This window comes from Chenopodium album, chromosome 17 (genome assembly GCF_948465745.1).
Source record: "Chenopodium album chromosome 17, dcCheAlbu1.1, whole genome shotgun sequence".
NCBI classification, from domain to species: domain Eukaryota; kingdom Viridiplantae; phylum Streptophyta; class Magnoliopsida; order Caryophyllales; family Amaranthaceae; genus Chenopodium; species Chenopodium album.
The window spans coordinates 10,890,330-10,917,953 of NC_137850.1; the positions used below are offsets into that span (position 1 = coordinate 10,890,330).

General features: G+C 37.0%; 3 protein-coding genes and 1 non-coding gene across 4 annotated transcripts; all 4 read right to left on the reverse strand.

Moving 5' to 3' along the window:
* Positions 1 to 204: 204 nt before the first annotated feature.
* LOC145587589 (farnesol kinase, chloroplastic-like) lies at positions 205 to 10,652 on the reverse strand. Its single transcript, XM_081644320.1, has 6 exons — positions 10,273 to 10,652; positions 3,595 to 3,662; positions 3,386 to 3,517; positions 2,814 to 2,929; positions 733 to 847; positions 205 to 662 (listed from the first exon to the last, which is right to left on the reverse strand). Exons 1-6 carry the CDS (start codon positions 10,588 to 10,590, stop codon positions 485 to 487), a joined length of 927 nt encoding a protein of 308 aa, XP_081500446.1. The 5' UTR covers positions 10,591 to 10,652; the 3' UTR covers positions 205 to 484.
* A 3,057-nt stretch (positions 10,653 to 13,709) lies between these two features.
* LOC145588649 (glutathione S-transferase T2-like) lies at positions 13,710 to 14,231 on the reverse strand. Its single transcript, XM_081645265.1, has one exon. The coding sequence runs from the start codon at positions 14,229 to 14,231 to the stop codon at positions 13,710 to 13,712; it is 522 nt and encodes a 173-aa protein (XP_081501391.1).
* A 69-nt stretch (positions 14,232 to 14,300) lies between these two features.
* LOC145588650 (uncharacterized) lies at positions 14,301 to 16,936 on the reverse strand. The gene is made up of 3 exons (XM_081645266.1): positions 16,618 to 16,936; positions 15,856 to 16,330; positions 14,301 to 14,538 (listed from the first exon to the last, which is right to left on the reverse strand). The coding sequence occupies exons 1-3, from the start codon at positions 16,934 to 16,936 to the stop codon at positions 14,301 to 14,303; spliced, it is 1,032 nt and encodes a 343-aa protein (XP_081501392.1).
* A 9,720-nt stretch (positions 16,937 to 26,656) lies between these two features.
* On the reverse strand, positions 26,657 to 26,762 carry LOC145590494 (small nucleolar RNA R71). The gene has a single exon (XR_014102085.1). It is a non-coding gene; the product is annotated as a small nucleolar RNA R71 (small nucleolar RNA).
* Between the last annotated feature and the right edge of the window lie 862 nt (positions 26,763 to 27,624).

Genomic DNA, 27,624 nt, shown 5'->3' on the forward strand with positions numbered 1-27,624 from the left:
TTATAAGGTGTACGTGGTGCAATTCTTGAAATCACCGGAGCAAATGGTGCATTTTTGGAAACCTCATGAGCATAAGGTGCGTTTCTTAAGGTTATGAGTACTCGATTCAATCCAGCAAATCCGAGTGTCATCCCAATGTTTCATAATTTTCCCAAACGGAAAAATAATTAGAATAGGAGAATCAATGAAGACATTAACTCAATTCACGAACAATTTCTTGGCAAATTTATTACATGAAATGTTACATCTGGTATACGTATTCCTCTAATAGATACACATACATATCCTAAATACCAGGTTTTGTGTTTGCCCCCCGTGTTATTTCTTGGCTACAACACTAATATAGTACAAAACTACAAATCAATCGTGGAATTTCAGTGCACTAAAAGCAAGCAATTCAATAAAGAACAAAAGGATACACAATACTAAGACCCGATGCAAGCAAGTCAATAACTGCACTCACATACAAAGAATGCTTATGACGTCAAAAGAGAAGGCTGCCAGCCAAAAATGAAGCGAGTGGAACTGTGAGATTATCATCAAGTTGTGTGCTTATAGGGAGTGACTCCACAAGCGCACTAATAAGGGACACAACCAAGAATTGAAGCACCATAACCCAACTTTCTTGCAAGAACCCAAACAAGGAAAAATAGTGCATGTACCTGTTACATATCACGGTCAATAACCACCTACAAAGAGAAGAATAATATTTGAGAGTAGACAGCAATTTACCCGACTGAGGCCAAATATCCAGCAATTGCCATAGCAATGGTGCCAGCATAGGACTTGTTTTCATTGTAAGGAAGTTTATCCTTTCCTAATCTTCTCCCCACAATGTCAGCCAAACCTAAAATATTACAAGAGGAAAGACACCTGAAATCTCAGATTAAGTTGCAGAGTGAAATATTTTTCTTCAAAAATTCAAAATGAAAATAGTGGCTCCACATTAATTATGAGGACTTGAAGAGCAAAGAAGAAGAAAAAAAAAAAGCAATAGACCAATTTTTCTTTAATAGTATATAATTAACAGAAGAGGTAAATGGACGGATCAAATTTACTTTGCCCTTTTGATGACTAAATCTTTCCAAAGTTGGAAAGCTACGGAGCAAAAGTACAAGCAAATTTCTTCCGCACCTGCCCACTCTTTCCTCCTAATCACTTTCATTCCATCATTACTGTTCAAACACCGTCAAGGTCATAAGTAAATTAGCAACACCATTTATCATTATTGATGGAAAAAGTTGAAAGATGAGTCAGATAATATATACTCCCTCCGTCCCATAAGATAGTTCCTGTTTGTGTTTTTTCACGGTATTTAAGAAATAAAAGAAGAAAGTGGATAAAGTACATTAATAAAAGTGAAAAGTACAATCCTAGACAAAAGTTAGAGAGAAAGTGGAGAAAAGTACAAGGCATGTGCAAAATTCAAGGGTAAATTAGGAAGTATAATAAATAAAGTTTAAAAAGTGAGTGTATAATGATTTTTACATACTATCCAAAAATAAAAACAGGAACAATATTTTGGTTCTCCAAATTAGAAAAACATGAACTATATTATGGGACGGAGGGAGTATATAGTAAGTTAATGGAAGTTGTGCGGACTACCTTGCCTGAGTTAGAAGGCTATTTCTTATTGATTTGTGTTTTCCAGTTTTGCTAAGAAATAAAATTACAAGCTGAAAACATCAAACTCACAAATGCAATTTTCTTATTATTGGCACGAAAATCCACTATTCATCGTTACTGTTGTCATTTCCTTATTTGCTTAATGAGGTCTGATAAAATTAATTCAAAGAAAGTTCAAAATTTCTCCAAGAGATTTCACAGGGGCCCTTATATGCAGTATAAAGAGTCAAAGTACACAAGTTCCTTGCCTCCCTATTATAGCACAAATGAGCACACCATAGGATGGTGGCATATCACCCACACATTTGTTAGACTAGCATCATCTTGTATCAGAGAGTGCTCTTTTGATTGCCTGCTTTGACATTCATTAGCTATTTCTTGGGAAAAAATTGTTCACCCAAGGTAATCAAGTTTAAGAGATATTTGCCGGCACCAATTTACTCACTAATAGAATGATTATGCACACCTTTTTTGAATACTCAAGCCTAATTCTTAAGGTCTACAGACCGTAATATCCCACAATATGGTCTTTAAAATTTTCCCCGTTGCATACAAAAGGAGGTTTCTAGCAATTTTCTCCATAATATTAGAAACACCTCAATCTTCTAAAAGCCCAATGAGAGAGATGAGTAACACAAGGGTAAAGGATGATAACCAAATAAGATGATGACCCCTACGATAAGTTGATAATGGATACGTAAGAGAAGGATAAGCAAGGTGGACAATATCTTAGGAATGATGGAATATAGGACCTTTACTAGTTTTTGAAAATGATCAACAAATGAATTTCAGAATCCCCAAATCTCTTCGGCTGACATGGAAAACATCCATTATAACATTCTTTATTTCCTCAAAAATATAATCAAGCCATTTTATATCTATAGTGTCAGACTGTTAGTTATCGTTATTCTAAGATAGGAATGAAGCTAAGAATAATAAGAAGCTGACATCAAGCCATTGTGAAGTATTTCCAAAATCTAGAGATTATCATGCCTTTGCTGCTTGATTAATCTGCAGTTAACCATTTATCTCCATAGCATGCTCTCTCTTTTATTTCTCCTTATCATCCTCACCTTCAACACTTTCCTTCATTATAATGTCAGAGCTTGTCCAGAAGTCTTCCTAAGAATGAATTGGATACTTCATCAACTCAAGAAAAAAAAAAAAAAAAAAACTGTGAGACTTACCATCTCCAGCACATAGGTTACAAATTGCTGCAATCCCGATTGGGGAAGTCCTCCAAAAAAAGAAACAAGCAAAAGTGATGGTGGATGCATAGTAAAGAGGTCCCTTGAGAAGCTCCCTGATGCACGAAGAAGCCAACAAAAAAATAAGTAGCTGACAAATGATAGACAGAAACCAATAGTGAATGACCAAGTTTGACAGCAGCTAGTCCATCTATGTAGTGTCTTGGGAGTTTATAGAAATCAGAACCCAACAGAACGGGAAAAAAATATGAAAATTCTGAACTAGAATAGGTTCATTAGGGGAAACACAATTATCTAAACGACAAGGCAGCACAGCTCCAAATAAAGGTGAAGAACCTTTATAATATAAAAACAGATAATTAAGCAAATTTAATTATCCCCCTTAGATGCATGAAGTTGAGGTAGGAAAACAAAGAAGAATCTATTAAATTGGAGGCAGTGAGCGTTTCTGGTATTACATTCATAAAAGGCAAAGCGGGTATAGCTTAATATAATGTTAAGTCAATCAAAATTTAGCCTAGACACATGAAATTTATCTTAAATATTGTCACCTGTAGTCTCCAAATCTGCTCATTGACTTGACAGTAGCTTCATCCTTGTAGATCCCAAGTCCAATAAGAAGCACGCGAATGATATTGACTCCAGGAACAAGACAAGCGAATAATGCACCACGATACCCAGAGCTGTAGCATTTAATGAACAACTACTCATCACATACTGCTGGAAGATAGCGATAGCAATTAAAATACCACAAAATTACCTGAATAGTGGCCAGCAAAGCATGAAAACTAGCCCAATGCTGATATGCACAAGCTTCCTGTTCAGTTTCTAATAAAAGAACATAGATAAGCAATACTGCAATAGAGAAGAAAGATGAATTTATATAGTTGTCATAAGAAAAGCGGCTACAAACTGTTAACATTTAACTCTGACTAGCGATTTTATAAAAATAGGAATATAGGATTAGTGCTTTGTAACACTAAATATCAATAATGCTCATGACCTCAAAAGTAGATTAGCAGGTTAAAAAAGAGAATTACACTAGAGCATTATCCAGCACTACTTGACGTTTGCAATTTGCATGCAGGGGTGATAAAATGAAAAAGGGAAAAGAGAGATAGACATCACAGTTCACAGGATTCACAGCTGTAACCTAGCAGAAGATTTATTTCATTGATTTTCTATTACTTTGTTGATCAAACAAAAGGGTAGAAGCACAAAAGTAAAAGCTGTAATTTTAGATAAGAAAAGATAATATTTTCATCCAGAAAATGAGGAATTACAAAAAAGGGGAACCAAAAGTACACCTAAATTTAAGTAAACAGAGGAAAAGAACTCCAATGTCCAATCATATATTACATAAGACACAGACGTGCCAAGGAAAGCCCGATGACCATGTACCCAAAGAGAACCCAAAAGCACCATAAACTTCATAAGAAAGTCCAGAAGAAGACACTCACTCACGAAATATCCTTGATTACTTTCCAACCAAAGCACCCACATATCAGCCAAAACCCAACCTACAACATAGCTTTGTGTCCCTTTCGCGACCAAAGCCTCTTATATAAAACAAGAGAATGATCCGAAATGGTAAACGAACAACCTAATGAATCTGACCAATCTAAAAAGCTTAAGGCAATAAAAGTCACTTCCTCACAATGGACAAACATGTAATTTTCCAATTCATAGTCATCCCGTTTACACATTTTACGCACAAGGGGATTAGGACTTCTTGACTCTTGAGCCTCAAGTCTGAAGATTCTAAAGAAATTAATTCCTCCAAGCTAGCAAGCTACACAAAAGCTTTAACCCTCTTTGGAATCTAATTTTTTTCAACTGTGACTTAGAATTTTTTGCAAACATGTGAAAGATTTTAATTTCAGGATGCTCGAGAGGTTAATCAGCTTCCTTAACATCCACTCATGAGAACCCTTCCTAAAATAAAGGTTCTAAGAAGAGCAAATCACTTCCCAAAAGAAAGAATTATAGAGCATAATGAGAGATAAAGAACCTGCAGAAATGCAGAAGCAAGAAATACTGAAAGGCTGCTTCTTATTACGAGTTTCCCCATAATACTCCAAATCACCTACATTATACTCTAGCATTCCACTAATATTGCACCATGAGGAGAAGCACAAGTCTTAAGGAAGTGGGAAATTGAGCAATATTTGTGTAACTTCTGTACAAAGTTATTGGTGCAATATTTAGAAAACAGAGGAAGTATATAACAATGGTTAAAAAAAAAAGGAATGATACCTATCAAATGACTTTCCAAGGGCTTTAGGGAGCATGCGTCCCCATTAGAAAACCCTATCCATCCCTTGAAAACCATACCTATTTCAAAACTCTTTTTGTCATGGAGAGCTTGGCTCTCACTGGAAATGCCACAACTATTTTTCCTTCAAAGATATGATCTAGCCCACCAAATCGCCAAAACCCAAACCTCCCTCTTCCATGGAACTATGGACAAACTCCCATCTAAGTAGATAAAATATCTCCTCTCTTCACCTACCTCAGAGCACCCTTATAAGCCCCTCTACCTTGTTGACATACCCACTAGACACGAGGCCGATTTAAATGCTAATTCTGGGAGTCAGGCTCAAAGCCTTCTATTTCAATTTAGAAATTTCTTATTCAGGAATCTAAAGATTTCATGGACATATTAAAATAAAATGTTTGTGGAGTATGCTCCATCTTAACAATTAACATGCTTTCTAAAGGTCTTTTAGCTTATGCTTCATGTGAACTAAATAAACAGGCAGTCAACACCACCAAAATCCTAAAAGTTGATATATTTGTCAATTTGAAAAGATAACAATATTCCGTGTTTGTTGGAAATAACACAAAATGTAGGGTGGGGTGGAGAAGAGATTTGCAGGTCATTTATCTTCTATCGATGAAATCTTTTGTAGACCTTAGTTCTGTGCCTAAAAACATGCTTGCCAAAGAGCTAATTAGTCATAATGTTATTGCAGGACCAGATAGGAATTGAACAATATCGGCCTGGTGTAAGCCATAGCCATTCTGTCTGGTAACAACGGAAAGAAAAATACAATGAGATGATTGAAAAGAAGAATACCCTCTCCCCCCCCCCCCCCCCCCTCCCCCTCTTCCCTCCTTTCCACCCATCAAACTTCCTAGGCACATTCTTGACAATTAGCTCCCAGAAACCACATATGTGGCTTATCTCCAACAGAAAGACAAAGGCAAAAAGGACAGATCTTCAAAAACACACCTTTAAAAAAACAAAGAACCCTCCGACATTAATCTCTACAACCATAGAGTTGGACAAAGTAATCATTAGAAACGTCGATAAGGGTCAAAACATTTGCAAATTTTAAGATAATTATGTAAATAATTAGCTTAGTCAAAGTGTATATATTGTTTCCTAGTTTATAGGATAAGTTTATTGTTTCCTAGTTTATTGCGTAGAATTATGGCTAAATTTTCGAACTGAAATAAGATTCTTTATGAGTTTGGGAGCATGGAGAACATTGTTTAGGGATAAGGGAGGATTTGGGGAAAAGAGTGTAGTATGACCACAACCATTAATAGGAATAGTATGACCATTTCCAACTACAATACCATTAGGATGATTGCTTACCACGCGGGGTCGGGTTGACTCAACGTCATAGTGTGCATGGCCGAGTCAATGTCTGTTGGAGCATATTGCATAGGCTGGGTTGAAACTGCATAAGCTTGTGGACGAGGGCCCAAAAGACCAGGCTGTAAAACCCGGGTATTGTGCCCACTGCTGCTGCCAATTGGCCGGAGGGGACTGCCACTGCTGCTGCTGTTGACAAGAGCCTCCTCGGCCGCCGCCCTTGCCACCGGACTGTTTTCGGCCACCCGAATTTTTCATTTTTGTGCAACCACGCGAACCCCCATCATTATCATGTCCATCATCAAAATTTTCACGGGATTGGACTACCATGGCTGTCGCAGAACCTGTTGTGGCCTGTTTTGCGAGCCCTGCCTCCTCCAGCGTGAGCATCGACCAAGCTTTAGAGAACAGAGGAAGGGGATTGCTCTGTTGAATAAGGGTAGCAACACCCTTGTATGCTTCGGTGAGTCCAGAAACCAATTGAAGAACTAATCGGTTATTATCTACCAATGCGGCAACACCTCTCAATTAATCGAAGAGACTCTTGAGCCGTTGGCAATAGGTCGAGACGTTTGGAAAATCCTCCATTTTTGTTGTTGAAAATTCCTGTTCAAGAGTCAAGGCACGAGAATTCTGATTAACCTGAATTAAATCACGCAACCTATCCCATGCCTCCATAGCCGTAGCATTTGGTTCGATAATGGTGAGCAATAGGTCGTTGGAGATGGTGGAATAAATCCACGAGATTACGGCTACGTCCAGAGTAGACCAAGTGTCCTTTTCCTCATCAGTGAGAGGAACCTTCGCCTTCTCCTGAGGCGGAGGGATAATATGGTCTAACACCTTGTGAGAACGAGCATGAATCTTAAAGAGTTTCGCCCATGTGGAGTACTGAGAGTTCTGCAATTCAAGAACAATAGGAATGTTGTGCTTGATATTTGTGACAGTATGAGCAAGGTGGAAAGACGACTTTGATTCCCCCATAGCAATTTCTGAGAAGAAGAGAAGAAGAGAGGAAGAATTGAAGAAGAAGAATGGCGGAAAAGCTAGGGTACAGCGGAAGAAAATCGCCCTAAACTGTTGAGATAGGCTTGCATCTAAAAATCGCCACAACTTATGAGTTTTTAGATGCAGGCCTATCTCCTTATCTTATTCACCATATGCAGGCTTCCTCATCTACTGGCCAGTCATACGGCCCAAACTCCTTTGGGTGAGAATGACTCACCTTCCCCACCTCATTCCTCCCCTCCGCCTTCAACAGCCCAGCTCACGGCCTCCCCTCCTATAGCTGGGCCGAATGCACCAACCAGCCCACAAACATCACCTAAGGCTACCCCAACCCAACCACACATGCAACCCGCTGTCTCTCTTCCTCCACGGCCCACCCCTCGTCCAAATATGGTCACACGTAGCCAACATGGTATTTTCAAGCCAAATAAAAAATATTGCAATGTTGCTACAGTTTCTAAGGTTACGAAATCTTCTATTCCTCGTAACCTAATTGATGCTCTTCGTGATCCTAATTAGAAAATGGCTATGGATGATGAATTTAATGCTCTTATTAAAAATAAGACGTGAGAGTTGGTTTCCCGTCCGCCTAATGTTAATGTCATTCGTTGTATGTGGATTTTTACTCGTAAGGTGAAATCTAATGGTGATTTTGAGAGGCATAAAGCCCGTCTTGTAGGTGATGACAAAACTCAACAGGTGGGCATTGATTGTGGGGAAATGTTTAGTCCGATGGTCAAGCCTGCGACTATTCGGACTGTTCTTAGCCTTGCTTTGTCTAAAGCTTGGCCAATTCATCAAATTGATGTCAAGAATGCATTTTTTGCATGGCGAGCTTAATGAGACCGTGTATATACATCAACCTCTTGGTTTTCGTGATCACACTAAACCAGATTATGTGTGTTTAAAACGTAAGTCCTTATATGGCCTTAAGCAAGCACCCCGGGCATATATGGTACAAAAGGTTTGCTGATTATGTGTTGTCCATTGGTTTTATTAATAACAAGTCTGATAATTCTTTATTCATCTATTGGTTGGGGTCACAAACGGCATATTATTTTATTGTATGTGGATGACATAATTTTGACAGCTTCATCTCATGCTCTTCGGTGTTCTATTATGTCTCTTCTTAGCTCTGAATTTGCAATGAAGGATTTAGGTCCTTTAAATTATTTCCTTGGCATTGCCGTTACTCGACACAAAGGGGGTCTTTTTCTTTCACAACGCAAGTATGCGGAGGATATAATTGAGAGAGCAGGTATGACGGCTTGTAAACCATCAGCCACACCAGTTGATACCAAGCCGAAAGTGGGTTCGTCAGGCACTCCCTATGCTAACCCGACTCACTACCGCAGCTTAGCACCTACGCCATCCAGTAGGTATGTTTACATATGCACGACCCCAAGGATTGTCATATGGCTGCTCTTAAGCGAATAATTCGCTATGTTCAAGGTACTAAGGATCATGGGTTGCACTTATATCCATCTTCTACCTTGTCACTTATCTCCTACACGGATGCGGATTGGGGGGGGGGGGTGCCCCGATACAAGGCGTTCTACATCGGGATATTGTGTTTATCTAGGGGATAATTTAGTATCTTGGTCATCAAAATGCCAAGCTACACTCTCCAAGTCAAGTGCCGAAGCCGAATATAGGGAAGTAGCAAATGTGGTGTCCGAATCTTGCTGGCTTTGAAACTTGTTACTAGAGTTACATTGTCCACTAAAGAAGGCTACTTTAGTATACTGTAACAATGTAAGCGCAATCTATCTCTCGGGTAATCCGGTACATCATCAAAGAACCAAACACATCAAGATGGATATACTCTTTGTTAGGGAGAAGGTTGCATGTGGTGATGTCCGAGTACTCCATGTTCCTACTCGACATCAAATTGCGGACATTTTTACAAAGGGACTTCCACGTATACTGTTTGAAGATTTTCGGGATTGTCTCAGCGTCCGTGGCCCTCCCGACTACGGGGGTGTTAAGATAATTATGTAAATAATTAGCTTAGTCAAAGTGTATATATTGTTTCCTAGTTTATAGGATAAGTTTATTGTTTCCTAGTTTATTGCCTAGAATTATGGCTAAATTATTCCTTCTATATTTGTATAAATATCTATGAGCAATGGAGGAAACATTCACGGAAAACATTCTTTTAGTAAACCCCCAACACTTTCCTACAAAAGGAAATCAAATAATCTACATTAAAGTTCAAATACACTACTTCGTCCCTTCCTATATCAAAATACAAAACTCAACTCCTTTTCCTTAGATATCATTCTGGCTTCTGCATCCCTAATCAAAACTCGAAACACAAACACCGCCAAATTTAGCAAGAGCTGAGAAAGAATATCACCTTGCTCAAATTCAAACAACATGTACTTTTTTTCTTCTAATTCTCCCAGATTAAATCACAAAAGCAAAGTCATTGTTGCATAGTTGATCATCAATCAACAACAAATTCATCAATGTCATAATTAATATATTTCAATCATGATTCATAAATCATAATGAAGCAGAAATTTCAGCTCCAACTGTCATAATTACTCAGTTAACCAACCAAAATTAATAACAATAAAAGGCACTCTCATTATACATTCTAGTACACATCACTTAAAAAAACATTAAACTTTCTCAACAAAACAAGTAATTCATGTACAAATTCCATAAGCTTTTTACTAAAAAAAAAAATAATTAAATTACTATAACAAGAATATGTTTAAACAATAACTAACAATTTTCCCAACAAATTTTGTTCTTGTTCAAATTTCACTAACAGAAGCAAAATCTGAAGAAAACAAACAACAAATGTAGGAACATTACCGAGTCGAAAACGTCAAATTTAGCAGTCAACTCCCAAATTCCAAGCGTAGTACGAGCAACAACTGCTGATATAAGAAACCCACAAACATCACTCAATAATGGATTTTCCGGGAACATGATTGCAGCCGTCGCAGCAGCCGTCGCCTGCTTCTGCCGTAGTTGGGTTGAATTGGGTGTTTTAGAGTCAAATTTGGGGAGTTTGCTGGAGAAATTTAGAGAGGGAGTAGTAGAAAAAGGTTGAAAAAAAGTGGGTAAATTTGATGGGAAATTCAATGATGAGAAGATGTTGACAAATGATGATGTAAGTGTAGCAGCCATTTGATGTTTGTCAATTTTGATGGGTTTTTCTTGTTTGGGGTTCTTGGCTTTTTTGGATTTAAATGAGACTGGTAGTAGTTACATAACGGACAATAGTCACAAAGTTTGAATAAATAATTTTGATTATATTTGATAAAAATAAAATAAAATAAAATAAAATTGGTTATATGGCATAGGCGCATAGCTACTGGAGAAATTCTCATGCTCTTAAGGGTGAGTTAGTAGTAACTCACAATACTCTCTCTCCTCTTTGTGAGTTACCTTACTATCGTGAAAAGTGACCCACAAGTTACTCATGATAAGGGGAACACCCCACTGCTGAGTTACTGGTGAGTAACTGACATGCACATAATTTTTTTTTCTAATTTTGCTGTTATCCAATTAAAAGATGACAAGTGTCACTATTGTGACTTACAGAAAGAGTGGTGAATAAGCTTACCATTGTAATAACTTTAAGATAGTGGAAACTAAAAAGTAAGGTGGAAGATAATTTGGAAGAGAGAGAAATAAATGAGATGAGTTGTAATGGTTGTGAGTTAAGCATGAGCAATGGTGGGTAACTCATAACCATTACAACTCATCTCATTTATTTCTCTCTCTTCCAAATCATCTTCCACCTCACTCTCCACTATCTTAAAGTTACTATTATAATTCACTTTATTTTTTATCTATAATGATAAGGTTACTCACCACTCTCTTTTCTAATTTTTATCAATAACCCATCATCTATTCTTTCTTTGAATTTGTAATTATTGAACTTACATAATTATGTAATAAAACTAAGACATTGTTAATAGTTTTATTATTTTAATTAGAGCATTATATTTACTACAATACAATCTTAATAATCACTTAAATATGTAAGCTTTTTTTTCTAATTTTTGAAATGAAAAGTACAATAGTAATATAAAATTTAAATTACATAGGTTATAAAACAAAGAGATACATATAAATATAAAATACAATCTTCATTAAAATTGACTTTGCTCATCTATTCATTCGTTGTCGAAACATCCCCTTATATGCTCAACCAAGTCTTTTTAATGCAATATGGGTCTCCCTATCACAAACATTATTTCTATTTTCCATATAACCACTTAAATAGAGCCTATTCAATCGTCCATTTCTCACGGTAAATGGTTGGTTGTTGTTACCAGATGATGACCCAACTACATTTTACGGTTGATCATTGATAAATTCGGATGCATCGTAATGCAAATATCCATCTCGCTCATCTTCAACAATCATATTGTGCATGATAATACAAGTCATTATGATTTTCCATAAAATTTCAGTCGACCATGCTAGACCTGGTTGACGTATTATTGCCAATCGAGCTTGTAACACTCCAAAGGCACGTTCAACTTTTTTTCGATAACTCTCTTGCTTCTTGCTAAATAATTTGTGCTTAGCGGTTTGTGGGTGTTTGATTGCTGAGATAAATGTTGCCCATTTTGGATAGATACCGTCTGTAAGATAATAACCTATATTGTATGTATTTCCGTTGACATTAAAGCTAACCTTTGGAGCTCGACCCTCACATATATCAGAGAACACTGGTGACCGTTGGAGGACATTTATATCATTATAAGAACCTGGTGTACCAAAAAAGGCATGCCATATCCACAAGTCTTGTGAAGCAACGACCTCTAAGATCACGGTTGTTGTTTTACTTCTACCTTGATACATTCCTTTCCAAGCACGTGGACAATTTTTCCACTCCCGGTGCATGCAATCAATGCTTCCAATCATACCAGAAATCCAAGACTATAACTTTCACGTAGGAGTCGTTCAATATCCGTTGTATTCGCCCTCCTCAATTACTCCGGTCCAAACTCAGAGACGACTCCTTCAACAAAGTGAGCGAGACATTCCCTTGCGGTCCTTGATGCGATTTTAAGATATTTGTCAACTGCATCGACTGATGTACCGTATGCTAACATCCGAATTGCTGCAGTGCATTTTTGGAGGGGGGATGCACCTAGTCTTTCGGTGGCATTCGGCCTTTGTTGAAAGTAAACATTAATTTCTCTAAGTTGATTAACAATGTGTGTAAACACATTCTTACGCATCCGAAACCGTCGGCGGAACATATCGTCTGTCTACAACGGTTGGGGACTAAAGTAGTCATTATATAATTGTACATCAGCATATTCTTGATCTTTTGGTACATACCACCTTTGGTACGTAGGTTTAGGAGTGAAGGGGGCCTTGTGAGTAGAGGTTACACGGGGAACAACCGCTGTATTGATCGCTTCCTCGATCAATTATTCTTCTTTTCGCCTTTGGGTAATTGATTCATGCCACTATACGTAGCCGTTCACCATGTAAACAAATAACCCTGAATTAGAAGAATTTGAATCAGAGTTCATTTTGGAATATTTTTTGGTTGAGAGGGGGAGAGTTTTGTTGTAGAAATGATACTTATTTTTATGTTTTGAACCATGAAATACAACCCCCTTATATATAACTTCTAAAATAATTCAAAACAAATAACTGGTGTTTATGATATATTGGCACAAAAGTATAAGAGATATGATTTTCGATAAGGTTTACAGATTTTCTACATTTGTGATAGGGTTTGTAGGTTTCTTTTGTATGACATTTCAGTTCATGGGTACACATAACAGTGAAAGATTAGATTTTCTAATGATGCATATAGATTTTCTGTCAACACATGTGACATTTCAATGTAGCATTATTGTAGGTCAGTCATATTTTACATATTGTCAAAAGTTACAGAACATTTTTCAATATGGAGTTGATATTAATAATTTAATTATTTGCAATAAATAATGATGTTAACAAAAGTAGAGAATTAATAATAAAAACTTCAACTTCATTACATTAATAAAGAACTAATAACAAAATATTACAAAGGAAATTTAAAACAATAAAAGTAACATTACATCAATTAAAAATGGCATAATACATGGAGTTTAATTAACTTAATTGATATTTAAACTAGCCCAAAGATGTGCAAATTCTTGCTTTAGTTTTACATAAATTTCTTTTTCATCTTCAGATAGAATTGGTTTTTCAAGAAGGAAACTAAATAGCTTGAACTTTTTTTCCTCCTGTTTTTTCTGAGCTTTGGCGGCATCTCGTTCCTTTTGATACTATAGCATACGTTCCGCTACATCAATACGCCTCTCATCAACATCTTTGTGTTGTCCTTTAATCACATTCACCTCTGAAAGGGCTTGAGTAAAAGACTCTAAATTTTGAATTTCAGAACTACAACCATTTTGAATTCCAGAATTAGCAACAGATTTACCTTTTCTTTTCGCTGCTTTCACCCCATTTGGACGACGGCGACGAGACCGATTTTTTGGACCATCATCATTTGGAGTATCTGGTTCTGATCTTTTTGAATTGCCACCATCACTAGAAGGTATGTCTAGGTTTATCGGCCTCCATTTGTCTAAGTCTCTCAACATCTCCCAACAGCCAATTAAACCAAAGCGTGAACCATAACACGTCCCTCTATATATTTCATGAGCTTCAGTCATCTCATCATGAGTGTTGGTACCACTCCTATACCTTTTTTTCGCTTCACTATAGCAACCAACCCATGTACTCACATCTTTATTTATTCTTCCCCACCGACTTTTTATAGATCTCAAAGTTCTAGGGTGCATAGTGGATTGATTTTTTTCTCTAGCTTGATCATAAAGGGATTTTATGTTCCTCCACATTATGGCCAAACTTTAATCTGTTGCCGTCTCTGGATCTTCAACTGCACATTCTACCCAAGCCGAGACAAGTGTGTTATCTTCTTTTGCACCCCATTTTTCTGCCCTCCTACTTGTGTTGCTCCCGTGCAGAGCTTCAACATCATCATCATCAGCAGCACCATCAACATTATCATCAGGAGGTTGTTGTGAAACCCTTGGATTTTTGGGTGGGGTTAAGTTACTACTTCTTTCTCCCTCATGAGTTGTTGGACTATTTTGAATTATTTGATTCCCACCATAATGTTGTGATATTGGAAACATAAAACCAAATGGTAAATTTTGGGAAATTTGTTGTAAATTTTGGTTTGAAAATTGGTTTGGGAATTGTTGTGGGAAATTTTGGTTTGAAAATTGATTTGGAAATTGTTGTACAAATTGTTGGTTTGGATGCATTGGTTGGTTAGGAATGTTATAAAGTAACATCCTTTGAGCATTGGATTAGTAAGGTTACTTGGATCAAAATGAAAATTACTTTGAAAATTTTGAGAATTGGAAGTTCGGTAGTTTGAATTATTTTGAGATGAACCACTTCCATAATTAGGATTATTAAGATTCATAATCTGAAAATATTTTTGCAATAAAAAAAGAAGGGTAAAATTTTAAGTATGAAAAACTATATCTATATTAGGCTATATTTATAGATAAAATTATAAGTATGTCACTAGTGTAATTATTTTTTGAAAAAAAATTAAAAGCCTTGTATATTTTACCGTTACAAATATTATCGTTGTAAAAATAAAAGTGCAAAAACTAGCCGTTGCACTCACCGTGAATAGCAAATTCAATGAATTCAAATATTGCTTTGAAGGTGACACTTGTTATGTTTCTGTTAGATAATAGCAAAAAAAAAGTAACTAGTGGGCCAGTTACTCATCAGTGGGGTATTCTCTTTACTATGGATAACTTTTGAGTCACTTTCCACAATGGTGAGTTAACTCACAAAGAGGAGAGAGAGTGTTGTGAGTAGGGTACTAACTTACCATTGCTCATGCTTAAGAGCACCCACATTGTTGGGCTAGCTCATCAATTTCTCTTTCTTACTTTTTTTACTCCACATCATCTCCACATTATTTTTCACTATTATGAGTTACCATTGTAACTCACTCTTCTAGTTTTTTCTACAATGGTGAGTTACCCCTCATTTCACTCTCCTACTTTTATCAATATCCCACCAATTATTATTATTATTTATGTTTTAATTATAGTGATTTAATGTTAACAAATTCAATTTTTTAAATTATTAAAGTAGTCACTACTTAATTTAATAATATAATTATTATCTACAATAGTATGAGTAATTAATTAATGACCTTATGTTTTAATTATTATTTCTAAAAACTATTAAATTAGTCTTGTTGAGCATGAGTAGTTTCAAAATTATTAAAATAACTACATACATTAAGTTATTATATAATTAAAACAACAAAGTTACAATCAAATTGAAGGATTAATAATAATAAGAAGAAAAAAACATAACAACGGAAATATTCTAAAAGATAAAAAACGTTCTCCGACTACTAGTTACTACCATTCATTACCAAAGTGGCGCCATGTATGTTCAAGCAAGTCTTTCTTCAATGACATATGAATCTCTCTATTTTGTACATTGTTTCTATTTTCCATATAACCTGCTAAACTTAGTTTGTCTAATCTTCCACGTCTCACTATGAATGGTTCATTGTCACCTTGATTTGATGATTCGCCAACATTTTGAGGTTGGTTAGAGATAAATTCAGATGCATCGTAATGCAAATAACTTTCTTGTTCATCTTCAACAATTATATTATACATGAGAATACATTCCATTATAATTTTCCATAAGATTAATGTTAACCATGCGAGAGCTGGTTGGTGTATTATAGCAAATCGAGCTTGTAACACTCCAAAGGCACGTTCAATATCTTTGCGATAACTTTCTTGCTTTTGTGTAAATAATCTTTGTTTAGCGGTTTGCGGAAGCTTGATTGCTGAGATAAATGCTTTCCATTTTGGATATATACCATCTATAAGATAGTATCCCATATGATATGTATTGCTGTTAACATTGAAACTAACCTGTGGGGCTCAACCTTCACAAATATCATCAAACATTGCCGACCGCTGAAGAACATTTATATCATTGAGGGAGCCTGGCGTGCTAAAAAAAAAAGCATGCCATATCCACAAGTCTTGTGAGGCAACTGCTTCTAAAATGATGGTTGTTATTTACTTCTTCCTTGGTACATTCCTTTCCAAGAACGTGGACAATTTTTCCACTCCCAATGCATACAAGTAATGCTCCCCAATATACCAGGAAATCCACGAACATTACTTTCACAAAGAAGTCGTTGTACATCTGTGGGTGTCGCCCTCCTCAAATATTCTTGTCCAAAAATTAAGATAACCCCTTCAACAAAGTGTCCAAGGCACTCTCTAGCTGTACTTGTTGCAATTTTGAGGTATTCGTCAACTACATCAGCTGTTGAACCATAAGCCAACATCCTCATAGCTACATTGAATTTTTGTAATGCAGATGCACCGAGTCTTCCAGTAACGTCAGGCCTTTGTTGAAAGAATAGATCACTTTCACTTAGTTTTGTAATAATGCGCTGGAAAACATATTTACGCATGCGAAATCTTCAACGAAACATAGCATCATTGTAAAGAGGTTGTGGACTAAAATAGTCATTGTATAGCCTTGAGTCAACATCTTCACGGTCTCTTGGTACATACTCCCTTTTTTTCTTCATAACATGAGTGGATGGGACTTGAAAAGATGAGGTCACAAGAGGGACAACGGCAAACTTAATTGATTTCTCAATCAATTCATCTTCTTTACGTCACTGAGTAATTGATTCGTTCCACTCAACATAATTGTTCACCATATATCAAAAAATCCTGAACTTGATGAACTAGATGAATTTGAATCAAAGTCCATTTTTGAAAAAAAAAAAAAACAAATGGAAAGCAGAAAGTAGTGTTTAGACTTAGGATTTTTTTGTTAACAAAAGGTATTTTTATTTGCGTGTAGTAACTACAAAGGTAAACCACTATATATAGAAATTCAAGGTATATGGGCACACAACTCAAGAAAATGAGAATTCTGATGAGATATCTAGATTTCCATTTTATAGCAATTAAAGTTAATGCACACAACTCTAGACGATCAGATTTGGATAAAATATTAGATTTCTATCCAATTACGATTCATTATATGGGCACACAGTAATCTAGTAGATAATATTATTGATAATGTTCTCAGATTACCATCCAATTACAACATAATTTCTGACATCCCATTCTAGAAGATGAAAGAATTACAACATTAAAGAATATAACAATAAATAATTAAAACACTCCTTAAATAAATAATAAATGCATTACAACATTAAAGGATATAACCATAAAATTAAAAATTAATAAACTAAACATCATAACTTAAGAAAAACTACAAATTTAAGCTGAAATTAACTTAAAAGACGCTCAAACTAGCTTAAGAGATGGCTAAATTCCTCTTTTAGTCTCTGAAGAAGTTTTTCATCATCTTCGGTGAGGTGTTATTTTGCAAGTAGAACACTGAATAATCTGAACCTCTTCTTCTCCTCTTTTCTCTATCTCTTCATGATATCTCGCTCCTTTAGATAATCCAACATTTGTTTTGCTACATCTGCTCGCTTCTCATTAACATTTAAGTATTGTCCTTTCATCATATTCATCTCTGATAGGGCTTGGGTGAACGAATCTAAACTATTAATTCCAGAACTAGCAACTAATTTACCTTTTCTTTTAGCCATTTCCACCCCCATCGGGTCGTCCACGCCTTTCGTCATCCGTAGAAGTATCTAGTTCTGATTTTTTAGAGCTATCACTTTCACTAGTTTCCGACACTTGTTTGTTGGCCTCCATTTATCACAATTACGCAACTCTTCCCATACACTGAGTAAAGTGAATCGTGCTCCATTTTGTGTTGCTCTATACATTTCTAGAGCGTCATTCATGACATTGTGGTTGTTATTGGTACCACTCCCATTTCTACGTTATGCTGCTGTGTAGCAACCAACCCACACGTTTAATTCATTGTTAATTCTACCCCATCGACCTTTCATAGCCTTAAAGTTCTATGTTGGATGATAGAAGGCTTTTCTACCCTAGCTAGCTCATACAAATCATATATACCTTTCCACATATCCCTTAAAGTCTGATCTGTCACCTTCTCTGGATCATCAAGCGCTCAATGAATCCAAGCGGATACAAGTGCATTGTCTTCTTGTGCTCCCCACTTACTACTTGAAGCGTTGTTTCTCTCTTTTGGATCTACCACGTCAACCTCTTCATCATCATCATTGTCATCATCAGAGAATTGATTTCAAGAGGAATTTTGTTACTACTTCAGTCACCCCTGGGAGTTGCTGGATTATTATCTAGTTGGTTACCTAAATGTTGAGACATTGGAAACGTTGCAATAGATGAACAATTTTGGGGTAATTGATGCACAAATTGTTGTTGAAATTGGTTTGGAAATTGTTGTGGGAATTGGTTAGAAAATTGTTGATTTGGATTATTAGGATCCATAAGTAGGGTTAATATTTTTTGGATTTAAACAATGTGAAAATTGAATGTTGTGGGTTAATAGAGAGAGGGTAAAAATTTAGTTGTGAAAAAATATGTCAATATTACAGATAAAATTAGGAAAAATTTACAAGAATAATACAAACTTTGTGTGACCTTCTTTAAATATGACAAACTTTAGATTATTCCTGAACAACATAAAGTTTGATATGTATTTTCTGTAAACAAGACACAACATGTATGTGACCTGCTATAATAGGTTAAATACAAGTTATGTGTAGTATTAATAATTGATAATTCTAATTACCTTACTTATTAATAAGTTAACTTCTAATTAATCCTTAACTAACCTAAACCTAATTAATTAACCCTAAAGTAATACAGAGTACTAATTAAATCTTAGCTAATATAATTTTTTTACACAAACTAAACTAATTAGCTTCTAAAAAATCCATAACTAAGTATAATTAACACAAATTGATCAAAAAAATCTTAATATTCTCCCACCACCGGACTCCAACCCCAACCCCCGCCATCATCAACGCCGACCAACTCATTCGAATGAACCCAACCGCAAAATCCCAGCAAACGACCTTCCAACACACCTAAAACAGCCCTTCACCCACCAACAATACTTAGGTGAGGTGTTTGGCAATGCCAATTAGGCAATTACGATAATCGAAGATGGGTTTGTGGGGGGGGGGGGGGGTTTGAGTGGGGGTTTTGCAGGTGGGGTTTTGCAGGTGGGGTTTTTAGGTGGGTTGCTAGTGGTTTTAGTGGGTCATTGGTAGCGGTGGGGGATGGTGGGTTAGGTGGTGGAATGAGTTTCGTGAATGCTGTTTAGGGGGGTTTTTTTTTTTCTTTTTTTTTATTAGCTAAAGGTAAATTAATTATTATTTCTAAACCTTCTAAAAATTTAACTTAACTGTTTTTTTTAGTAATGTACAAAGATACAGATTAATATATATATATATATATATATATATATATATATATATATATATATATATATATATATATATATATATATATATATATATATATATATATATATATATATATATATATATATATATATATATATATATATATATATATATATTAAATGGTGACCTATTTAACAAGTCAATGGTAATTTTTCATGTTTAAAAAAAAATGTATGTTAAAGTTTGTATTGATAAAGAATAATCCAAAGTTTATCTTGATTAAAGAAGGACAAGCAAAGTTTGTATTATTCTGGTGAATTTTTCCATAAAATTATGACAATCTCAACGATAAATTTTTTTTTTTTTTTTTTTTTGAAAAGTAATGTAGATTTTTTTTAATTACCGTTATAAGATTTTTAGCACTTTTAAAACTATACAAATTAATGGCAAATATTCATCCAAATAGCTAACGGCTACAATATTCAAATGATAACCAAGTGTCCGTTGTGCTGCTGACGCAACATAAAAAATTAAGAAATTTTTCTCAAAACCGACGTCGTTTTACACAATTAGAAGGCAAAAAAAAAAAAAATTAAAATAATGAATTCGATGCACACGGTCCAAGGATGTCAGTTACCTGGAAGAGTGAAGTGCCTCCTGGGGTGAGTTACTCACAAGTCATCATTTACAACGGTGAGCTACACCAACATATGAGAGAGAGTGGTGTGGGGAGGTTAGTGAGTTACCCATTATAGATTGCAGCATCTAATATTTATATATTTGATTGTACAATTGAGACCTCAACCAAAGTTGTACCCTGTGCGGCCGCATAGGGTAAGGGCCGGCCCTGTGTATGAGTGGGTCAAAACTCAGCTTTTAATATATTTTTTTTGCCTGCCTCTTCATTCAAACGGTGAGTTTCAATAGGGAAAAACAAAAAAATAACCAACCACTTGCTGCGCGGGTCACACTAAATCATGCATGTAGTAAAAATGTCAATAACTCTTTTGTTTGAAATCCATCAGCTAACTTCATGTTTGGGTGACAATTGTAACAATGGCTAAAATTTTATGACGGTAAGAAATTAAACAAAAAAAAAAAGGTATCTTATTTGAAAAAAATAAAACACCAACAACTATACTTTTTTTTTTTTTATCTCCATAAAATGTACAGTGCCAATTTTAACCGCATTTCATACATTTCATTTTTTTTCATAATTTCTCTCTTTTCTAATTACCATATATTAATCTTCCTTTTATTTTTCCTTCACATGGATCGAATTAATCCAAACCCGAGAATGACTCGACTTGAAAATGACCCGACCTGATTATAACCCGCAAATTATTGACTTGAACCGAACCCGACTCAAACCCGAGAATGACCCGATTGACCTGATTCTAACCCGAAAATTATTCACTTGAATCGAACCCGACTCGAACCCGAGAATTACCCTAACCCACTTTAACCCGTGAAAACCCGATTTAAACCCGGCCTATTGTTCACCCGACCCAAATGTAACCCGACTTGTTATTAACCCGACCTAAACCCGACCCAAACCCGATAAGACGTATGAACCAACGTGATACGACTCAAGCATGACCCAACCTACATAGGTTACGGCATTAACCCAAATTGACCCGACCCGAGTTGACCAGACCCATTCTTACCTGACCCAAACCCGACCCGTTTACCCTAATTGACAGCTCTAGATGTTAGTAGTGATAATGATTATCCCTTTCAAGAGATGAATTTTGGATGCTCATATTGGATACATCATCGTTGTTTTTTCACTTGCTCACTTGTAACATCATACTTTTTACCCTGTGAAATAAAGTGCCGTCGAGGGGGTTCACATCACAAAAAAGCGCGGACCAAACGAATTCCTGATTGGAATTGGGGGATCTTTTTTAATTGATTCTTTGTGATATTTTACACCGACGTTCTGAACCCAGCTCACGTACCGCTTTAATGGGCGAACAGCCCAGCCCTTGGAACATACTACAGCCCCAGGTGTTTATAATTTTGATTTCAAAGTTTAAGTGATAAGTTGGTTACTTTATGTTTTTAGATTAGTTGTATAATTTTAATTTAGGTTGAAGTTAATAACCCCCGAAGGAAGTTTGAAATGCATTTTTTGACCCAAACATTACATTTATTACAAAAAAGTAGGCAAAATATATTGGACCCGTTTTGGACCCGGATTCGTTGGACCCGTCAGACCTGGATCCGGGTCTCCATTTTACAAATCCGACGAATTTAGGTCAAATCTGGATCCTAGATACAAAAACAGATCTGGATACGTGTCCATCCGGACCCGGTCCAGATCCGACCCGTTGCCGTCCCTAGTAACAATACGCTCCAAGGAAGATCGAAGAGCCCCATCGAAAGTGCGCTTAGCCGCCTCAAAAGTACTAGGAGGACCAGTATGCAATGCAAAGTAGAGTTTAGAAACTCTAGTACATGATATGCCCTAAGTAACAACAGCTCACACTGAGGATCATCCAACATAGCAACCTTATCCATAAGCGCAATGGTCTTGGTCACCCTTTACATCACAAGCTCACCACTAAAACCAGAATTGGAACTATTGCAGGACCACCAAGCAACTTAACACCATGCAAAGGTTGAGAATATTTGGTGGAAAGACACCCACAAGCCTGCTTCGAGGGTCTTTTGTAGGCTAGAAAACTTTAGTTTTTTCCACATTAAGATGTAACCCAGAACAAGGCCCTTCCTCCATAATCAGCTGCAGAACCTTCTCCACCACCAACGTGTCACCAGTAACAATGTTGTCATCTAAATACCAAGCCTAAAGACATGCATACATCAAAAGTCTCTAATTTTACACACTAGGGGGTTGTAAAACCAAAGAAAAAAGTAGAGGACCTAGGGGATCTCCCTGCTGCACCCCCTGAGATGACCATAAGGTTTAGTCCCCATAATATAATCTGGGTGGATTAGAATAGCATAATTCAACCCATCGCGAAATGCCCGGACAACGACGACGAACTTCAAGTAACATGACCGAACGATCAACTAGAATGAAGGCATTTTGAAAATCCACCAACAACATAGAAAGACCAACATCAGAACCACGATCCTCAATCAACCGATTCATTGCATGAAGAATTGCCTCACCACCTGAAGAAACCCCAACATCAAATTAAAGACCATCAATGTAAGTTCCTAAAAACTGGCCAACCATAACAGCACCCACCTTTGAAACCAGATGTCGCCACACAGTACCCACAACAATAGGACAAATACCAACACTGAGCTTGACAAGTGATGTAAGAGGAACACTTGAAATATACTCTCCTAGTTGAATAGGACACCTTCACACTAGAAAGAGATTAACCATCCCAGAAATAGAGTCAACTAACTCATCTGATACAGCCACAATAGCACCACTTAAGCAATCCATAAGGTGCCGAGCACGTAATCCGTCGCTACCACATGATGTGCCATGTGGAAAACTCTTAAAGCGATAAAAAAACAACAGCATAAGTAGTAACGAGATGAAGGTGATCGCCATATATATCAGGTAAGGATTGAGCTGGAGAAGTAGGGTGTTTAGACCGTAAATCTGTGAGAGTGGCCTCATTAGAAGGAGCAACACCTGAACAAGAAAGGACCCGGACTACAGTGGTGTAATGGCCATATCAAATCTTCCTACGACACTGCTTGATATTACGCTCCTCCAAATCAAGGTCCTCGTCATCAACTATTGAGAAAGTAAGAGAATCCTCTGCCAAAGTATCCCTTACAAGCTGCAAATTACCACTAAGTGTAATCCAAGAACAAATAGCACGGGAAATACTCTCTTCTTGAAGCAGACATTTTATCGAAGACCTAGACTCAGAGCTGCTTTATTATTATTATTATTATTATTGTTATTATTGTTATTATTATTATTATATCTCAAAAACAGATAAAGTTATACAACTTATAGTAAATTAGTGGGAAGCTGAGATAAAATCTGAGCCCCTACTGCTCTAGCTATAGAAAATCCTATCCTAGTAAAAATATGAGCAGCAGCTCGAGCTCTAATGTCCTGAGTCGTCGAGAACTTTTAAACCTGTTTTAGCAACGCAACAGCCTCCTTGTGTAATTCCACAAGTAAAGAAAAGGAGAAGGGAAGGAATCCATATCCAATTGCTCGGCAACTAGATTCATATTTGACCTGCTCCGATGAGCCGCATAGCCATACCACATCTAGAAACAAAGTAAGATAGCCCAGAACGTGTCAAAAGAGAAGTCCCAGTCAAATTGACACAAATATGACGACCACGATCCCAAGAATAAAGTAACACATTTGCAGGTCTAAGGGCCCCGTTGTTCCCTCAAGATAACCCAATGTCAACCTCCTTTATCTCTGAAATCCCATTCCTATAGCAAACATCAACAAGGGTATCCCGAACAAGAATATGCCGATGTTTAAAACCCACAATACCAGCACACGATTCCGCGTGGTCACCAAAAATGTCCTTATAGTAAAAACCCTCGAATAAGCTGAGCACGGCGTCGAGACATTAAACAATGGAACTCCCAACCGGTATCACAACACACATCGGTAAGTCTTTGTGTTCATCGTCTGACCTAACCCCGCCTAAAGCCAAGAAGAGGCGTGATCTCCCTACTGTGATTTCCACAATGTTGATTGTCAAGGAGATAAAGAAAAGGTGGATTCTGCAAAAGCGGTAACGGATAAGTGGTTTATTTGACCACTTATTGTGTTAATTTAAACCCGGTTTTGCATTCATTTCCCCTCTTTCTAACCCGTTTTGAATGAAAATGTTTTATCTCGGCCTTGCCCCTCCTTGGTTTGTGTTTGTCCATGTTTTGCAGGTTTATTGATTCAGTTGGGCAAGCATTCGATGCATGGATTTTGTCTAAGGCAAGAAAATTAGAGAAAGGAGAGCCCGCTCCTGCTGGAGCGGGCGTGCACCTCTCAAGAGCGGGCGCTCCAAACTTCCTGCAAACTTACTGCCAAGTGCCCTGTGAGGAGCGGGCGTGCACCTGTGAGGTGCGGGCGCTCCTCCCCAAACTTTCAAAACCACTTGTATTCTGAAGACAGCTGGAGAGGGCGTGCAGCAACCTGGAGCGGGCGCTCCTCAGGTGGAGCGGGCGCTCCTTCGCTGGGAATCTGTTTTCTTTTGACGGATTTCCCTATGTGTTTCGGGGAGTATAAATACTTCCCCTTTAGTTCATTTGTGGTAGAGACATATATAGCCTAGTTTTTAGAGACTCCTCTTAGTTTGAAACATTCCTTTTAATTAATTTAGCTTAATTTTCATCAATTCAATCATTGTAATAGTTGGTTTCAAGTTTGTTTCTCAAGATTGGCACTTTGTATTCAACAATTTCAAGCCTCAATTAGTAACTTCCTTCTACTTTTCTCCATTTAATTTATGATTTTATTTGTTGTTGCATGATATTTAAATCTTCTTAGTTCTTGATAATTTGTTATTGGATGATAGTTATTTCAATTGTTAATCATTTTTCCCCAATTATTGAAGAAGTTAGAACCCTAATACTTGTTTGCATGTTGATAAATATGAGTTGTGAGTAGTCTCCTTGCTAGGGGTTGGGTGAAGCTCAACCTTTTGGGTTAATTATGCAAATGTGGGAGAAGCATTGATGCTTGTATTGCAATTAAATTGATTATATGAGATTGCTTGTTAGTTCTTCAATGATAGGATTAGCTACCCTTGATTTAGGAGCTTGATAGCATGATATGCTTAGTTTGACATGAAAATGTGAATGAAGCATGGCATTACTTATTGCAATTTGATTATGTATCTTTTATTGCTAAACTAATGAGGAATCTAAGTTTAGTAGTGTGAGTTGTTTGCTAATTGCATGAGGTTGATCTTACATATAGTCCTTGCTATATCTTATCAATTTCACTCCCTGTTTGTCTATTTGCCTTGGTCGAGTGGATCCCATTCCCTAGTGTCCTCAATCCATTGATTTAGAACCATAGTTTGTTTGTCTTCTTGACGAACCCCAATTCACCATTGACTTCGAATTAGCTTAAGTGTTAAGATCTTTGGCAACCATATCCCGTTCCTTGTGGACCAAACTCTTACTTGTCATTATGCTTGGTTTGTAAGGTGTTTGTTAATAAATGTGTTTGATTGAGTGTGGAATGTGCGACCGTTCTAACGCCCATCAAAATGGCGCCGTTGCCGGGGAACGGTGTTGTTGATTGCTAATTGATTACTTGAGTCTAGTTCACCATAAAAAAAAAATAAAAAAGATTGTTTCTTTTTGGTTACACTTGTAGCCTTGTTACTAATTGCGTTTGTTGAGAGTGTATGCGCAGAACTCATAACAGGATCTTGGTACCTTACGATCCCGAGATTGAGCAAACTTATAGAAGGAGAAAGAGAGCCGGTTCTAGGCCGTTTACTACTCCCCCAACTAGAGAGACCAATTTCGAGGAGGATCGAGACCAAATGAGTGACGCGGAACCACCACCTCAAAGACCTTTAAAGGAGTTGGGAACTCCGGGAGCTTATAGAGCTTCAAGCGGCATTGCTCCACCCGTTACTCAAGCCAATGACTTCGAGATTCGGCCCGCAATGATTAATTTGATTGAAAGGAGGCAATATAGTGGAGCAAAACATGAGAGCCCTCTTGCACACTTGAACGAGTTCAAAAAATATTGCAACACAATCAAGGTAAATGGGGTAACTCAAGAGTTTGTGAGACTAAAGCTATTTCATTTTTCTTTGATAGGAAGGGCTCTTGAATGGCTTGAGAAGGAGGTGAGGCCTAACTCCTTGAGAACTTGGGATGAGGTCACCACGGCTTTCTTAGGAAGATTCTATTCTCAAAAGAAGACGGCCGAGGCAAGGGCTTTGATCCAAGGTTTCCGTCAAAAAGCTAGTGAAACCATATCTGAAGCATGGGAACGATACAAGGAATATCAAAGGGAGTGCCCTCATCATGGAATTCCGTCATATCAAGTGCTTCAAATTTTCTATGGGGGCTTGAGCCCACAAGAAAAGACTAGCTTGGATGCGGGAGCGGGTGGCCCGATTATGAACAAGACGAAGGAGCAAGTCATAGAGATAATTGAGGATGTGGTGAGGCACCACATGGATTAGCAAGAAGGAGAGAGAGATTCTCTAAACAAGGGAGGAAATGCGGTTTACTCCGTCGATCACCTTAATGCCATCAACAATTTGACTTCCCAAATCGCCAACCTTGGAAAGGAGATGACGTCCATTAAGGCAAAACTAGAGACCTCTAGTTCAATACAAGAGCATCCCTCCCAATCTAAGGGGAGAGGTATGAATTCTAACACTTCTCCCTCTACTTCTAATAACATGCCTCACGGATGTTTGTTTTGTGAAAATTGTGGGTCATATGACCATGATACCTCTTCTTGTAATTATGATTCCCAACCCCAACCCCAATACGAAGATGGTAATGAAAATGAAAATGAACAAGTCAATGCCTTGTCTTATGATAATAGACATAGGAATGACAATCAAAGATACTTACCACCAAATAGAAGAGAACAAGGGGGGAATTCCTATAACCAAAGAGGAAACGATTAAGATTACCATAACCAAAATCAATGGGGAAATAGGAACCAAAGGGACCAAAATCCCCAAGGTAACTACAACCAACAAGGTGGTTATGGTAACCATAATCATAATAATCAAGGAAACTATGGGAATCAAGGGCAATTTCACCAAGGGGGAAACTCTAATAATCGGAACAATTGGAACAACAATAATAATAGAGCTTCTTCTAATCAAAATGCGTCCAATTCGAATGTTAGAGGTAATAGGGCTTCCCAAGACAAC